At 40.9% G+C, this 17,954-nt stretch overlaps 1 protein-coding gene across 6 annotated transcripts in view; it reads left to right on the forward strand.

The window, feature by feature from the left end:
* mcf2l2 (MCF.2 cell line derived transforming sequence-like 2) overlaps positions 1-17,954 on the forward strand; it is a gene marked incomplete at its 3' end in the record, with an annotated part of 129,764 nt that overhangs the window by 39,429 nt on the left and 72,381 nt on the right. For all 6 annotated transcript variants that reach the window (XM_080431966.1, XM_080431964.1, XM_080431963.1 and 3 more), the window contains exons 6-15: positions 848-964; positions 2,693-2,842; positions 4,302-4,426; positions 5,522-5,636; positions 7,871-7,990; positions 8,647-8,838; positions 11,010-11,201; positions 11,935-12,112; positions 12,994-13,097; positions 14,127-14,215. In XM_080431966.1, coding sequence (XP_080288092.1) covers positions 848-964; positions 2,693-2,842; positions 4,302-4,426; positions 5,522-5,636; positions 7,871-7,990; positions 8,647-8,838; positions 11,010-11,201; positions 11,935-12,112; positions 12,994-13,097; positions 14,127-14,215 — 1,382 coding nt within the window. The remainder of the gene's footprint in view (positions 1-847; positions 965-2,692; positions 2,843-4,301; positions 4,427-5,521; positions 5,637-7,870; positions 7,991-8,646; positions 8,839-11,009; positions 11,202-11,934; positions 12,113-12,993; positions 13,098-14,126; positions 14,216-17,954) is intronic.

Consider the following 17,954-nt stretch of genomic DNA (forward strand, 5'->3'; position numbering starts at 1 on the left):
TAGTGTTAGGTGCAGTGAGTGGGAGGGCTTGCTCCCGGGATACCAGGATTTTCTGATTAGCCGCCAGAAGTAGTGATGTGCCGATACCACATTTCTTCAATTCGATACGATACCGATATTTTTGGGTCCGATTTTCCGATACCGATACCGATACCGGAACCGGAAACAGAACCAAACCGGAAACAGAATAAGAAATGGCCGTAACCGGAAACGGAAGTACCAGAATCGGAAACGGAAATGGCCGTCAACCGGAAACGGACATATATTAAAAATATCAATATTTGTTTTTAAATATCGATACCAAACGATATTCAGACAATCGATTGATATATCGATACAAGTATCGATATGCACATCACTAGCCAGAAGGATTTAACAAAGCATCTATTATAGCAGTGGTCAAGGTCCATTATTTATTCTGCATTTGAGCCCCGGACCACCATTTGATGAGTTTTAGCCTCTCAGACCCAAAACTTAGAATATTTTGTTATCGTCGGATACGATTTTGTCCACAATTCCATGCTGTATTGATGTGGTACCATAGGAGAGATAACAGGCACACGTTGATCAAAATAGCAACAGCAGCTCTTGAGAGCGTAAAATGAAACGGGTCCATTTGGTTTCATTTTACGCTCTCAAGAGTTAAAGATTTTAGCTGGGGACCACCTGGAACCCCCGCAAGGACCACTGGTGGTCCCCGGACCACTGGTTGAGAACCACTGTATTATAGGAGTTGGCTTCTCGAAAATCCCAAACATATTCCCATTGAAATCCACCCACCAGCCCTAGATTATTTCTCAATGGATAGTTGCTTCAGATCCTGTGTTTTTGTTTAATATGTCTTTAGATTGTGATGCTGAACTCGTTATCAGACCTGCACGGCTATGTGGATAAAGGCCAGCTCACCTGTGAGCTGGGAGGAAACCTGGAGTACTGCCATAGTCAGTGGATACACCACCGAACTGTGAGTAGCACTAGCAGGGTGTGGGCCATGTTTTTAACATCTTTTTGGGGACCAATGAGCATGTTACTAAGTGCAGGGTTCAATTTTCCGGTGGGGGGGGGGGGGGTATCCTCCCCTCTGGTCAATCATTTTTATGTCTGTTTTATCCATACCAGTGTTGATTATGTCAGAAAGCAAATTTCTATTTAGTTTTAGTCCTTTGAATACAATTCCATTTAGTTTTTGTCTAGTTTTAGTCGACTAAATATCATAAGATTATAGTCGACTAAATCTACTGTTGATTTAGTCGACTAAAATGTATTTTGGCGGTGCCTTGATGGCGTCGTAATGGCTGATTTTACACTTGGTCGCATGCTGAAAATAGCAGATCTACGAGCTCACAGAGCTTGTAGATCTGCTATGTTCAGAGCGCAACCAAACATAAAATGACTTGTCTTTTAGTTCTACTGGATCTCTGCTCCACTAGTCCCTCACTAACATTTTAGTCTAGTTTTTATTTGTTGACGAAATTGTCAATATATTTAGTCTTAGTTTTTGTCATCGTAGCTTAGTTTTTATTTAGTTTTCGTCAGTGAAAAAATGACAACACTGATCCATACTTCTGGACAACCTGCATTAAATGCATGCATTTCCTTTTGGGAATTGTAGACTGTCTGATATGTTTGATAAAAGTAAGATTGGTTTGGGTGGGGTTATGGTTAAGATTATAGACATTCACAGGTTACGGTGAGCAGTTAACCCATTAAAACTGAGAAAGCATCCGTGACATTTTAGATTTTAGCGTTGGCTATTCAAAAATGGCAGATTTACAAAGCTCACAGCGTGCCACTTCGTGCCGCTCTGCGAGCTTGTACGTCTGCTATTTTTTTTACATTTTGGAAAAAGCTTGAAAGTGTGAGAACTACTGATTTAGAAGGAACTCTTAATGAGTTTAGAGATAAATGGGATTTTGAGTGTGAAACTCCATTGAATAATGTAAACGACAGAGAGAGAGAGACACACACACTTTATCAAGCCTGTCACCGTTAACACACAGGAAATGCCTTGAGGCAGCGAGGGTTGCCTTGAGGCGCCTAAGTATGTTTGCACAGGGTGGGTGTGTGTGTGTGTGTGTGTGTGTGTGTGTGTGTGTGTGTGTGCGTGTGTGTGTGTGTGTGTGTGTGTGTGTGTGTGTGTGTGTGTGTGTGTGTGTGTGTGTGTGTGTGTGTGTGTGTGTGTGTGTGTGTGTGTGTGTGTGTGTGTGTGTGTGTGTGTGTGTGTGTGTTTGATCTGTGTGTGTTTGCTCTTCCCCAGTGGTGTAAAGTAACTAATTACATTTACCCAATTTGAGGTATTTTTTACTTTACTGGAGTATTTCCAATTTTCAATACTTTTACTTCTACTCCACTATATCTCAGAGGCAAATATTTTACTTTTACTCCACTACAATTATTTGAAAACTTTGGTTACTAGTTACTTTGCAGATATAAATTATTAAAACACTTCAGCCCCATTTTATACCTAGGCTATTTGAAAATAGCCGATCTACAAGCTCAGAACGCGCCACGATGCGACGCGTTGTGAGCTTGTAGATCGGCTATTTTCAAACATTTTTGTACTTTTGCTTTTGGTACTTTAAGTATATTTGTAAGTAACATTTTGAACACGAGTATTTTTATATTGTGGTATTGCTACTTCTACTTCAGTAAAATATCTTCTTCCACCACTCTGCTCTTCTCCCCCATGCAGGCCATAGAGAACTTTGCGGTGACGGTGAAGAGCACGGCTCAGATGTTGCAGAGGTTCGGCACAGACCTGGCAGAGACGGAGCTGCCCAACGACGTCCAGTGCACCAAAGACCTGCTCAGCACACACACCGACAAACACAACAAACTAAAGGTATAGCTTTACCAAAAGGTTCTGCACACATATGCATGTTATCGTCGCTGTCAGGGGGAAACCTTGTATGTCCAAAAAAACTTTACTTTTCAGGAAATTGCACGATAATGGTCAGAAGCGGTGAGAATGGCAGATCTATAAGCTCGTAGAGCTTGTAGGTCGTCATTTTTCACTGCTTTAGCTTGACACGAAGTAGAGCATTAAAGTTGTACAATGCAAATTCACAACTAACGATTTTTAGCAACCTCTGCTGGTCACTACCGTCACTGCATACAATTTCCTTAGTCCTCGATTACCCAGAATTCCATTCGTTTTCACCGGAAGCCGGAAGCGTTTCAAAAAGCGATCTTTTAATTGTTTTATACTATCTACGGATCGTTTCTCTTAGCCAGTGGAGCATTAGTTACCATGAGCTGTGCTTTCTTTTTCTGTTCTTTTTCGATCTTCTAATCCTACATTCTCTTAAAATCAACGTGAGGTTCCTTTTTGTTATTAGCGCGATAGTTCCTGGCCAAACAGGAAACCGTTGCGGTAGTTCCTGGCCAAACAGGAAACCAGTGCATTTCCACCTCCGTTTTCCAGCCAGATGACGTCATTTCCCCGGGAAAGTCCCCCCAGTCCACGTTCAATATAAAATATATAAATAAAAGGCTTCCGGGGGTGAAATTCATGGAGTGGGTGTTGTGAAACTTTTGCCACTCACAAAAGATATACAATTTAACTTTAGTTTTGTTGAAAACGTTACCTAGTATGCCTTTAAGTGACAAAAAAACATAAAAAGTTTAATTATGGAGATACAAGGTTTCTGCCCGACAGGGACGATTTGATGACACAACACATAAAGACACAGTAATGTACAGTATGAACAGGGAACACCCACGTCTACAACAGCTACCCACCCATGTCACCCATGTCAATATACATCAGCATGACTCACACAAGCACACAATGCCATAATTGCCACATAAACGTAATGCACATATCTGTGCAGTATATGTCTAGTTGTGACTCACTCTCTCTCTCTTTTTCTCTCCAAGTCAATTATAGACTATAACAATATGGGAAATACTTTATTTATGTTAACTAACCCACACCATAAAACTTAATTACCTCTAGGAAATGATGCGACTGTGAGCATTTCCTCCTCTGCGCTGAGGCAGATGATTGCACCACGTTCACCTTAGTGTTACACTTTTTATTTGTGTTTATTTGTCTTTGGTATTGTGCAATAGCTCTATTGAACTGTTGCTATATCTCCTAAATTATTCCTGTAATTGGAGTTGCAAATGATAATTTCACCTGCTGTTTCAATAAAGGAATTGAATTGAATACTTCACATGTTTGTGTGCTGTACATGCACTGCCACGCACACACACACCATTTGGTTACATTTCTCTCAAAGATTTTACACACACAGAGCCCTGTAATTGATGCTACTAATATTCCCCTGTGACTATAGGATGAACTGAAGCTTGCGTTGAAACAAGGCACCACTCTGCTGGGCTGCATCAAGGAGCAGGCCTCCAAGTCTGAGAGCCACAAACTCAACCCAGATGAGATGGAGAACCAGACCACAGTGGAGAGGTGATCTATATGAATCTTTTTTTGTTTTTGTTTTGGCTATTCAAAAATAACAGATATACAAGCTCTCGGTGCCGCGCTATGTGCTTGTGGATCTGCAAAAAAATAAAATATTGTGGGTTCGCGGCCAAATAGGTCCTTGACATGTTGGAGCACCACTGATATAGCAACATACTGTTAGGATTTAGAAAACATTTTTAGATATGTGTTTGGCCCGCGGACCCCCATCTCAAAATGTTTTGTTCCAGGGACCGCCCAGAAGCAAAGATTTGAGTTACTAATGTTCCGTGGTAATTTTAACTCTTGAGTGTACAAATGTAACCAAATGGATTTGGTTACATTTGTACACTCAGAGTTACGAATGGATAAATTAACACTGAGGAGTTTTACTGTGTGTGTGTGTGTGTGAATCATTCATTCATCTCTTCTACTGTAGGGCCATGAAGGGCTCATAGGTCATGCAAATGCAGACGTCCCTACCAGCTTATAGAAAACACCAATTACAGCTCAGGCTTGGCTGGGGGGCTCCAACCAACGTGATTGGCAGTTAAGCCTGGAAGGGTGTGCTGGAAATCTGAATGGGGACTCAGCCAAAATGAGATAGACACAATAAGGCAAAGACAGCAGTTCAGACAGAGTTCGAAAGAATGAGCAATTATATTTTAGCACTAAAACAGGAGACAAACTTACAATTCAATACAGGAGAGAAATGGGAATACCCCGGCCTCGCCTGGCTCGCAGAACACTTAACTGCTCTCTGCTTATATGCGAGCTACCCCAATGGCTTCCTGCATAGTCATAAACCCTATGTTTTACTCTCTTTCTTCTTCTCTCGAAGTCAATTATAACAATATGGGAAATTGGTATCTGGGGGAAATAGATGTCATGCTGAAAATGTCCTACCGTACCTGGGGTTTGTCATATTGTTATATACAGTAGTTATATTGTATTGACATACAGATTGGTCAAAATAAAAATGTATTGATTAAATGAAGTTTCAGATTGCAACTTTAAACAATGCGTGTGTGTGTGTGTGTGTCTGTGTGCGTGTGCGTGTGCCGTGTGTGTGTGTGCGTGTGTGTGTGTGGTATACTGTAGGCTCCTGGCCCAGCTGGACGAGACAGAAAATGCCTTTGAGCAGTTCTGGTCTAAACACCATCTGAAGTTGGAGCAGTGTCTGCAGCTTCGTCATTTCGAACAGGACTTCAGAGAGGTGGGTGTACAGTGCACGTCCAGTTAGATTAGATTATTGTCCCAGAGGGAGAATGGTTTGATCCAGTAAGGCTTTCATGTGTCCCCACATCAATGACTCTCCATGCCATGCAGGGGTGTAGCCATAACTTCAGAAGTGAGGGGGACAGATTGTTCGGGAGCAAGATGATTTTTTTTTCTTTTTATTGGATGATTTATTGAAAGATCCTCTCCCATTCAATTTTAATAAACATAAATCAACAGATTTCAAAATAAATGTAGGCCTATTCATCATAATAACTAAGTGCATACACACTGTCTACTACAGCATCTTATTTGTTTGGCATAATATTCATGGCCATGATCTGCTGTAATTGAAGCCAACCAAATGAGTTTCTGTGCCTTAACCGCGATGAATCGTTGAGCAATCTGTCTCCTATTTGCGGGGTCCAGTTTATCTTTATGGATATGACATACAGTGAAACCGTTGATGAGTCAAGACTGTGTTATTGTGCTTCGGAGGCAGGTTCTTATAACCTCCAAAGACCACTAAAGCCTCTTTCAGCCTCAGCAGAAGAAGCAAGGCACCGTAAAGGAGCAGTCAAAGTTCTTCTTGCACAACTTGCCCTGTTATTAGCAGCAACCTAGCTAACTAAATTGTGTGATGGATGAACCAAATCCTTAGCTACAAATTAGTAACCACTTCATTCGCACCACATAAAAGAGTCCGTATGTTGTCAGTAGAAATATGTAATGCCTCTGAGGCTTACATTTCCTTCCCGTACATGAGCACACACATCCCTGCTGTGAAACCTACTCAAAGCAAAAGTTTGAACCGTGCTCACTGCTTACTCAAAGCAGAGGTTTGCTTGCCTAGATGGATCTGGGGGGTGCTGTATGTCCATTCTGTGTAGAAGGCTACTGGCTGTGCCATTACATAGACTTTCTTCTAGTGCGTAGACTGCACACTCAAAGTGAAACAGTGATGCATGTGAGGAAGAAATTATATGGCTGCTTGCTGTATATCTAACCATCATATTTTACCATCACTTATAATACTTCTACAATACATTATGATATTTGACAGCTTGTAAGAGCCTAGATGTCTCCACTAGGCCTAATAGCTATTGTTTTGGTACAGCCTATCTTGTTATGGTTCAGTTTGTCCTTCAGGCAGCTACAGTATAACTATGATCGCTGCCCTGTGCTCGAGGCAGAACTACCGTACCACTGACATGGAGTGTTAATGTACTTCTGACCATGATATCATGTACATAAAGCATAACCACCACCACCTAGAATATTGTCTCGACTCCTACAGTATGTGCCTTATCGATGGCTGATTGAACCAGAATTCCACGACGCATGCCTATACTCAAAGTCAAAGTGCATGTGTGATTCATGCCTCGGCTAGGGTTACTGAATGTCCTCTCTGGGAAGAAGGCAGTGGAAAGGGTCAACGGGCCGAATTCCTCTTTTTCCACATCACTGGGAAACTCCAATGGGATGAACACTTCAACAAAGTGGAATGCCTCTTATTATCTCAGGCAACTGAAGAAGCTTGATATGGGCCCCAAGGTTCTACAAAACCCACATGTACAGGAAGAAAAAGTCTATGATTTCATAATGACTCAGAGTAGCCAGTATAGCCTTCTACCCAGAGAGGAAATAACCCCAAACCCCGCTAGAGGTTCTCTGTCTTTTTCCTGCATGCATCCTTGTGAATCTGCCATGTGGAGTTTTTTCCACTGAAGTTCTTGCATGTGGACGACCATTCTATGTGGACCTGCCAATGCATTGCTACTTTATGTTTAACCTCGTGTACAAACAGTATGTATATATAGACAAACTAGACATCTTTGATTTTGTTCTTTTTTAAATGGTTCTTTACTGTTTTTATTTTCTCCTTCTCTCTCTGTCCCACCCCCTTTTCTCCTTCCGAAAACTACAAAATGATGGAGCTTGCACAAACACGAATTTCACCCACTTCTTTACACCTGTAAACCTGTAATGTAAAGTTGATTCTGATCCTCCTCACATTTTTCACCCCTAACCGGTTTGCGTGCCTGTATGCCCTTGATACCATTTCCCTATCCTCTGGCTCTCACTGTCTCACTTTCATTCTCTGTTAATCTCCTTCTGTCTCTACCTTCCTTCGTCCCCTATATTTCCATGTCTCTCCCTTCGTTTCGTCCACTCTGTCACAAGTGATAAATTCTCGCTCTCTCGCGCTCTCTCCTCTCTCCACATCACCAGGTGAAAGTGTCTCTAGACACATTAATGGACGGTCTAACCAGCCATTCAGACATCGGAGATTGTGTGGCGAGGGTGGAACATCTACTCAAGGAACTTAAGACCTTGGAGGAGAAAGCACAGGTTCATCTCACACACACACACTATTTATATTACATTATAATGTTTTCCTATTATCTATTTTAGTTTTTGCTGTTCATAAACTGAACATATTGACTGATATGACATCTTGTATTTGTATCTTGTATTTGTCCCTCAAATAAAATTATTACATTGCCTCTTTATTAAGACTGAGCCAATTCAATACTCTAGTACCAGAACAAATTTAATCCAAGTATGCTTTACAAGAAATTTAAAGATCACATTTCTACTCACAAATCTACAGTAGCATGCTGTTTTCTGAGGACCATCTATTGGATGATTTGTATGTGTTTAAATTCAATTATGAACATTCATATTAGAAGTTTCGTTTCAAGGATATATAAGCACTTCGAAAATAGTTGTATCAATATATCCAGAATATCCAGAAATGTGAGTCATTTGTCCTCCATTGATTTGAAAATTTGGATGTGCTACCTTTTTGGGATTTTTTTTAAATATCCAGAATACTATTAGTATAGTTGCATCAGTATTGATTAATGAAGTAAATGTCATGTAATGAACCCCTTTATTCTGTTCTTATGCATCACTAGACCCCTCACCCCCCCCCCCCCCCATTAATTGGTTGCTGCTGCTGTTCTATTGTTGAAATGATTGTGTGCTGTTGTCTACCCATGCAGTCCACCCTGGAGAAGGCTCAGCTCCATGCGTTGCACGGCGACCAGCTGATCCAGAGCAACCATTACGCCGTGGACTCCATCCGACCCAAGTGTGTCGAGCTGCGACGCGTCTGCGACGACTTCAGCAACGAGGTGAAGAAGAAGACCGACGTCCTGTCCAAGTCCCTGCGGATACACAGAGGCATAGATAAGGTAAGAGAAGCCACGCAATGTGTCTGGAAGTGTGGGACGCTGCGTCACTCTTTGGCTTGGGTGGTTCGGGGGGGGGGCGGCCATCGACGGGTGGGTAGAGAGGGCGCCGGGTAATCGGAAGGTTGCCAGTTTGATCCTCGGCTCCTCTACTCTATAAGCCCCCTTTCCACTGCAGCTTAACCCATTGATACCTGGAACTGTGTCATTTTTAGATTTGAGCTAAAAAGCATTATTTTACACTTTGGGCTATTCAAAAATAGCAGATATACAAGCTCATAGCGCGGCACCGAGTGCCGCACTACGAGCTTGTAGATCTGCTATTTTTGAAAAATCGTGAAAATGTGTGCAAATCTTTGAATATATATATTTTTAAAGCGAACATTTTTAACTCAAATCTTTGCTTCTGGGGGTCCCTGGAACAAGATATTTTGACTGGGGTCTGCGGCCAAATACATATAATTTTGGGGGTCCTTGACATGAAAAAGATTGAGCACCACTGATATAGAAACATACGTTTTTCAGAAAACTGTTGGGATTTAGGAGACATGTAGAATCGGCTTCAGGTCTCAATGGGTTAAGCACCACACCACACTACACCACACCACACCACACCACACCACATCAAAATATCTACCTTTTCCATTACACAAAAGTACCCCCTCTCAAATCCACAGGTATGAGTAGCAGATTCCGGTCATTGACACTCATTTGTAATGTAAACATAGATGGAGGTCATTGCTTTTTGTCTAACAATGTAATGTAAATGAGTGGCCAACTGTCCTGTATACAAATGCAAATCACCTGTGCACGTGCGGGTGAACCATTTGGTTCGGTATGAACCAAATGGATCCTTATAACTGTGATTATAATACAATATAAATTATAATGTACTACAACTATGCTAATTATAATACACTATAATGCATTATAACTGATTATAATACAATATAAATTATTATAATGTATTACAACTATGATAATTAGAACACACTATAATAGATTACAACTGTGATCATAATACACTATAAAGTAGTATAATGTTTTACAACTATGATAATTATAACACACTATAATAGATTACAACTGTGATCATAATACACCAGCGCTACTCAACCCGCGGCCCGCGGGCCGCATGCGGCCCGATCGCAGCGTCTTGGCGGCCCCCTCATGGTTTTTTTTTTTTTTTTTAAGCACAGGATAAAAATATACATTTCCGTTCAAATATATGGGTTGCTAAAACATTTTTCAAAAACAAACAGACAGACATACATACAGGTGCGTCAATTGTTACAGGTATAATGCATAGTTTTCTATGCATTTCGGGTTTTTGGGGGGGTTTGACCCCCAAATTTTTCCGGCCGCGCGGCTTTGCCGCGCGCCCAGGATAGGTGTCTGCCACTGGACATACACACAACACAAAATAAACTGGTACAGTGAAAAGAATATGATGTCAAAATGTACATTTTCTTGTGCGTTACAAAATCGAAAAATCCAAAATAGGACCGTCATTTTTATGGCGGCCCCTTGGACTTTTGGTATTTTGCTGAGTGGCCCCTGAGCCATCTTAAGTTGAGTAGCCCTGTAATACACTATAAAGTAATATAATGTTTTACAACTATGATAATCATAATACACTATAATAGATTATAACTGTGATTATAATACACTATAAATTATCATAATGTTTTACAACTATGATAATTATAACACACTAGAATAGATTTTAACTGTGATTATAATGATATATAAAGTATTATAATGTTTTACAACTATATCCTGTTCTAAATAAAAAGTTGGTGAGTGATCAGTCATTATGAAGTGTTTGGACCCGCTTGGCCTAGCTCAGACCTACCCAGGACTGGGTACTTTTTAGGCACCAGTTTAGTACCACTTACACACCACTCTACCCACTTCATTGTAGTGGAAACCGAGGCACAAGTGGACGGTGTGGTGTGGGGTAGGGTGAGGCCATGCATATGGAAAGCCGTCCTCGCAAAGTGTCCCTGATCAAGACCTGTGTAAACCCTTGTGTAACACTCATCTGAGCAGCCTTTTGCTGGGTGAATGTAGAAAAAGTAATTTCCCCCTCTCCTTTACTGGGCACTAGCATTTCCCTTGTGACTATACACTCTAAAATAAATGTTAATTTGACTTTATGTCTACCTGTACAGGTGAACCAGTGGTGCGAGGCCGGCATCTATCTGCTGGCTTCCCAAGCCGTGGACAAGTGTCAGTCACAGGAAGGGGCGGAATCGGCGCTGGCAGACATCGACCGCTTCCTGGAGACGGCCGAGCAGAACAAGCTGACTGAACTCAGGAACATCCATAACCAGTATGAAGTTGTGCTGTCAGAGGAAGTGAAGGTATAACACACACACACACACACACACACACACACACACGCGCACACACACGCACACGCACACGCACACACACACACACACACACACACACACACACACACACACACACACACACACACACACACACACACACACACTGTCAAGAGAGCTCTTAACCCTTTAACACCTGGAACGCATTATGAAAAAGCATTATCTTACACTTTGGCTATTCAAAAATAGCAGATCTACAAGCGACTTCTATAGCGCGGCACTATGCCGCGCTATGCCGCGGCGCTATGAGCTTGCAAATCTTTGAATACATATTTTTTTTAAAGCAAACATGTTTAACTCAAATCTTTGCTTCTGGGGCTCCCTGGAAGAACATATTTTGAGATGGGGGTCCGCGGCCAAATACATTTAATTTCGGGGGTCCTTCAAATGAAAACGTTTGAGAACCACTGATAATATAGCAACTTAGGTTTTTTCAAAAAACTGAAGCAAAGATTTCAGTTACAAATGTTCACTTTAAAAACATATATTCAAAGATTTGCACACATTTTCATGATTTTTCAAAAAATAGCAGATATACAAGCTCATAGCGTGGCGTGCCGTGCTATGAGCTTGTATATCTGTTATTTTTGAATAGACAAAGTATAAGATAATGGTTAAAGTGGTAAAAAAAAAAGACAGATGCTTAATGGGTAAAACATGGATGCTGTGCCTCAAATGTAACGTGCCCGTGTTTTGACTGCAGGCTGGCGTCCTGAAGGCCTTGAAGAGGCTGGAGGATGTACAGGAGATGTTTGAGAAGCGTCACGTCAGTCTGAAGAAGCTGTCGGCCAAACAGACCAGGCCCGTCCAGCCTGTGGCTCCACGGCCGGAGTCCTCGCCCAAACGGCCGTCGCTCAAGAACCCCGCCAGGACCCAGCAACGTGAGTTCCAACGTTCTAATGAGAACGTCATGTCCTTAGCTGTGTGTGTGTGTGTGTGTGTGCGTGCGTGTAAGACAGACAGAGAGAGAGAAAAAGAGAGTGAAAGACAGTGGTGTAAAGTAACTAAGCACATTTACTCAAGTACTGTACTTAAGTACAATTTTGAGGTACTTTTACTTTACTGGAATAGTTCCAATTGTCTATACTTTTACTTCTACTCCACTACATCTCAGAGGCAAATATTGCACTTTTACTCCACTACAATTATTTGAAAACTTTAGTTACTTTGCAGATATCAATTATTATATTATAAAACATACATCAACCACTTTAGCCCTATTTTATACAGAGGCTATTTGACAATAGCTGATCTACAAGCTCACAACGCGGCGCGTTGTGACACGTTGTGAGCTTGTAGATCTGCTATTTTCAAACATTTTAGTACTTTAGTAATTTTGATACCAATACTTTTACTTTTACTCAAGTCAATTTTGAATTCCAGACTTTTACTTGTAACAGAGTACTTCTAAATTGCAGTATTGATACTTTTACTTAAGTAAAACATTTGAGTACTCTTTCCACCACTGGTGAAAGATGGGGACAAAACAAGACACAGAAGGAGAGAGAGAAAGAAAGACAGAAACCGACAGGTGCTTTATTGCCATTTCTATGTACTTGCAATACATACAGTACATTGGAATTTGAGTGTGAAGTTTCCCAAAAAGGTTAGAGGCAATGAATACAAGATTTAAAGCAATTAAAAAATCCATTATCAAAACTACTACAGCGCAACAAGCACAGATGGCAAGCATCAAGGTGCTTCATTAAAAACCACCAAGTAATTTTAACATCACTTCTGTGCTCTCCTTCCTGCACTTCAGCTCTCGCACGCAGAGCTTCAGACGGCACCAACAGCAACAAGCAGCCAGCTGAAACGGACCCGAACAAGAAGAAGATCATACGCAAGGCCAAGGGAGGCATCAAGGTACTGCCATCTTCAGTCAGCTGAAAGCTGGTTTCTTCATGTGCTGACGGGTAGTCCAGCATAAGAACAAGACAATCGATAGGGATAACGCGTCGATGCAATTCAAATCTCTTGACAGCTTATATATATACACCAAGAGGGAGTTTACTTTTTTTAAATGGTTAATCTAAAAGTACGTAGCTGTTAATTTCATATCACTGGGTATTTTGTGTGTTATCAGAGTTTGTGTACGGCAGCTTTTAAGTCCTTAACTCCAAGACACATTTCTCTTATCTGAGACGAATAAAGTTAACCTTTACTTTACCTTTATTGCTCGATAGCTGGCTAAACACAAGTTCAAGTCAAATTTACTCCATAACTTTTGACATACCTTTGACACAAAGTAGGATTTGCCTTTGATATTATTCATTGAGTCTTTGGTTGATATGGTGTTGACAAACCTGTTTCGTATCTATGTAAATGATCAAGCTGTTGACATAATGTTATTATGTCATGCCTGAATGAAAGATGAACAGATAAAATACTTGTGTTCAAATATACTTTGTTTCCTGTCCATATTGAACATGCACTAAAGACACGGAACCCCTAACTAGATTAGTTGCTCATTGTCTCAATAGAAAATCCTTGATTGTATAGTGCAGTTTCCACTTGTATATCTGAAGCCTTCTGCAGCACGAGTATGTGTGAAGAGGGGAATGAATGAATAATCTGTATGGCCACAATTATTACAATGAATCAACCCTAAACCCTTATCCACACGGATGTGGAGGTGCAAAATTATAACAAATTCTGGCAAGGCATTGCAATATCTATCTGTGTAATCATTGGCTGTCATAAATAGGAGAGGCAAGTTCACCAAGTGTGTGTGTGTGTGTTCATTATCTATTATGCAAGTAACGCCGTCAGTGTTAATTTTCCCCTTTGTACACACACTAAATTAAGTGCATTTGACTGTGCAGTGGTAGGTTATTGGCTTTGCTTCCCCAATTCCTGTAAGGATCACTGATAATGTAACATTTTGTATCACAGATCGAGGTAATGCACGAGGCAAGCCAAGGAGGCTCCACCCATGTGGTGCTGTCTAACGAGACAGAGGAGGTGCTGTCCAACAGACGCAGGTAAGAACACAACACAGGCCTGTGTCTCCTGGGAGAATGCTGCTGCACTGTATCATGTCATTGTTGCCGGGCGGAAACATTGTTTGCATGTCCAAAACAACGGTTACTTTTCAGGAAATGGAAAGCAGAACCTGATGTGTTCTCCAGTGGATCCATTGTCATTGTTAAGTCACAAACCTCTTGTTAATACTGTTTTTGAATTAACCCATTAAAACCGAGAACGCATCTCGGCACCGAGTGCCGCGCTATGAGCTTGTAGATCTGCTATTTTTGAAAAATCTTGAAAATATATGAATATAATAGTGAATATATATATTTTTTTAAAGCAAATTTGTTTTACTCAAATCTTTGTTCTGGGGGTCCCTGGAACAATATATTTTCAGATGGGGGTCCGCGGCCAAATACATGTAATTTTGGGGGTTTTCTTGACATGGAAAAGTTTGAGCGCCACTGATATTATAGCGACATAAGTGTTTCAGAAAACAGTTAGGATTTAGAAGACATTTGTAGAATCATATCTCAGGTCTTAATGGGTTAAATGTTTATAAAAGCCACAGACAGACGTAATCACTTTCAAAATGTGTCCGATCTAATTAGACATCATAAACATACAACAGAACAACCGCTACCAATGCTGTGTAACATGAAAAAACATGTGTTAAAAACATGTGACTTGTGGACGACGTGCAGTACAGTATGACGGGTATTTGGGTTTCACTATCATTATGATATCAGTTACCGGTGCTAACACCTCATAGGATTGGCTGTGACGGACAACCTTCAGACACAGGTGCTGTAAACTGTTTGCACCTGGGTGTCTAAGTACATGCATTCCATAACATCAGTGTGGAATTTAGCCATGTCTAATTTTATTCTGCAAACGGGCTACTGGTTGGGGCGAAACAGCATGAATACTCATAGAATGAATAGATGGCTCGAAGACTGCAGGGCAGCAAAGCACTTCATCACTTAACTTCACAAGTTAGCTATATGGTAGATAAAGAACACCTAATGTTTAACAAGAGAGTATTCAATCAGGAACCTTTGCTCAAATAAAGGGTGTTCTTGAAGTACATACAGTACTTATGACATCATGGGCCTAGCCCCTTTGGCTCTCTATGTCCTCTCTGCTTTGTCACAATTGTATACAAGAAAAACTGGGGTGTGAATTAAACACTGCTGCTCTATATCTATATCTCTTTCTGGTGGACAGCTTCAGATTTAGGTGGTACACTGCAGTGGTTACCAATGTATTTGCTCGAGACCCAAAAGAGATGTTTCCCCGGGACCCAAACTAGTGAGAATAGCCGATCTAAAATCTCACACTACTTCTTAAAAGTTTCTTTTTGCGTGTGTTTGGATGTTTGGAATTTCTTGGATTTTTCTGAAAATTCATGAAATTCTGTTGAAAAACGTTTGCCATTTATTTTTAATTTCTGAAAAAGGTTTTATTAACTTTTTTATGTTTTGAAATATATTTATAAAAACGGATATTTACTCATGGCCCAGTGTTTGGTTAACACTGGTATACTGTAATAAGGCCTAGACAGAAAGCTAAGGAACGCAGAGGAACCAGAATAAACGATAGGGAGCAAGTAAATGATATCTGCATTGCACTGAAATGAGAATCAGCTATTGTACTCTGAGTAACTTGAGGCAACATCAAAACAGATGCACAGACCACGTCCGGGGGTGGCGTCATTTCAAGCGGGTCTATATGGTTTATGCCTCGCGTGGTTTAGATGTAGGCACAAAAGACCACATCCGCGCTCTGTGTGTGTGTGAGAGAACTCGCGAGCCTCTGACATAGACATTGCATTTACATCGTAACAAGACATAGATATAATTATAACAAGATATCATTAAAAAATAAAACAAATTATATGAAAAAATTGCTTCTCGACTATTCAATTAATTGAAAAAGTAATCGATAGAATAATCGCTACTCTTCCTTTGAGGGCAAGCAAAGACTGACACAGCGTAGCAACCTCACTAATACTCCCAAAAAGGTTTTCTCACATGAAATGTAAGAAACTATTAAAGTTTAAAGAAAAACCCAGAAAAGAATACTAAGTAACGTCATTTGAACTTGACTCATGCTAAAATATAGAATTTAAGTCTTGCACTTTGTTGCTATGAGGAAAAAGCCCCTCAGTGATTTCCGAGTATATTTTTACATCTACCAGTTCACATGTACAGTACACTGAATATTCTTAAGGGCCATAGGCCTACACATACTTTGCATAGCTTAAATGAAATTGAACTCGTGGCACATGGCCAGTAGTGAAATGTTTCCACGCGAGCACCAACAACCGGGACACACCAGGAGTAAACAAATTCCTCATAAGGTCATGATGGTAGACGAGTTGGCCTGGTGCTGGTGATTTGGACTGTCTCAGCATTCTTTATCCAACCACAGAAATAAGTGGATATAAGTGGATACAGCAGAGAAACAGTGAGGCATAGACAAAAAAGGGGCTTTTGAAGAGACTTTGGGTAGAGAATAAGAAAAAAGAATAAAGAGGTGGAGGGAGGAAGAGAGACAGACTGGGGCAGAGAGAAAGCACAAAGATAGGGAGCAGGCGAGGAGAACAATAGCCGAGACGAGAAGATGGCAATGCATTTTTTGACAGCCCTCGCATGCCAAATTCTCCCCAAAGATGATTCTAGTGTGTAACCGCCAGGCATCGAGTACCTCAAGAACACACGGTTGTACTCTAGTCACTGCTGAGAGGAGAGAAAAAGCAATGTGTGAAAGAAAATAATCTGAAATATCTCTGCAATATACTGTTTACTTGGTGCATCTTTGATGCAATCTTCAAAATAAAATAGCCGATCACAATGCGGCAACACGACACATTGTGAACTTGTAGATTGGCTATTTTTGGTACGTGACACTGGCGTGCAACTATAACTCAGGCTTTAGCATTTGGGTTAAAAATGCCCCCCAAAAGGTATAAAATTGCCACCCTAAAATGATGTCCTCACAAGTATGGTAATAATATGTGTGTGTGTGTGTGTGTGTGTGTGTGTGTGTGTGTGTGGTGCTACTAGTCACATTAGAATTCACTGGCAAATTCTTAGAGGGCAGGAAATGGTCTTGGACAGAGAGTCTGATAAAGATGAAAGGAGCAAGAGGGGAAATGGTGGTTTTCAACTGACTTTGCATTTGGGAATGCAATTTACCTCAGCCGTGAGATTGCAACGCAAATCAGATAATTCTGTGTTTGTGCCAATAAAAGAGCAGTATGCAATGACCGTCACTGAGAAAATAATCACTGAGACTTCCAGCCCTTTCACACACACACACACACACACACACATGGGAGATGCAACCCGTCCCACTGAAAATGCAAATATCACTTGCAAGGTTTATCCATGAGTCATGTACAGAATTCACAATTGGCAAGGAATTCTTTGATCTGCCTGCCTTTGCCCGCGTTGACAGTGACTGGCTCAGTCTGAGCTCATCTGAAGGACTGTAGTTCAAATGTAAAAAGAAGAAAAAAGGAACCCTATGGTCTGTATTCAACTTTCTTGAAAGTTTCTTCTAGTATCAAGCCCCCTACAACCTGGCGTTCCTATTTTTTTAAATCTCATTAGAGCCGACATTTTCAAAAATGTTCCACTAAATTTACAAATTGCGGAAAATAGCAGACCTACAAGTTCACAACATGCCACGATGGGGCGCGTTGTGAGCTTCTAGATCGCCTGTTTTCGCTGTGGGATGCCACTGTGG

This window comes from Gymnoscopelus braueri (genome assembly GCF_963280865.1).
Source record: "Gymnoscopelus braueri genome assembly, chromosome: 6".
In the NCBI taxonomy this organism is placed as follows: domain Eukaryota; kingdom Metazoa; phylum Chordata; class Actinopteri; order Myctophiformes; family Myctophidae; genus Gymnoscopelus; species Gymnoscopelus braueri.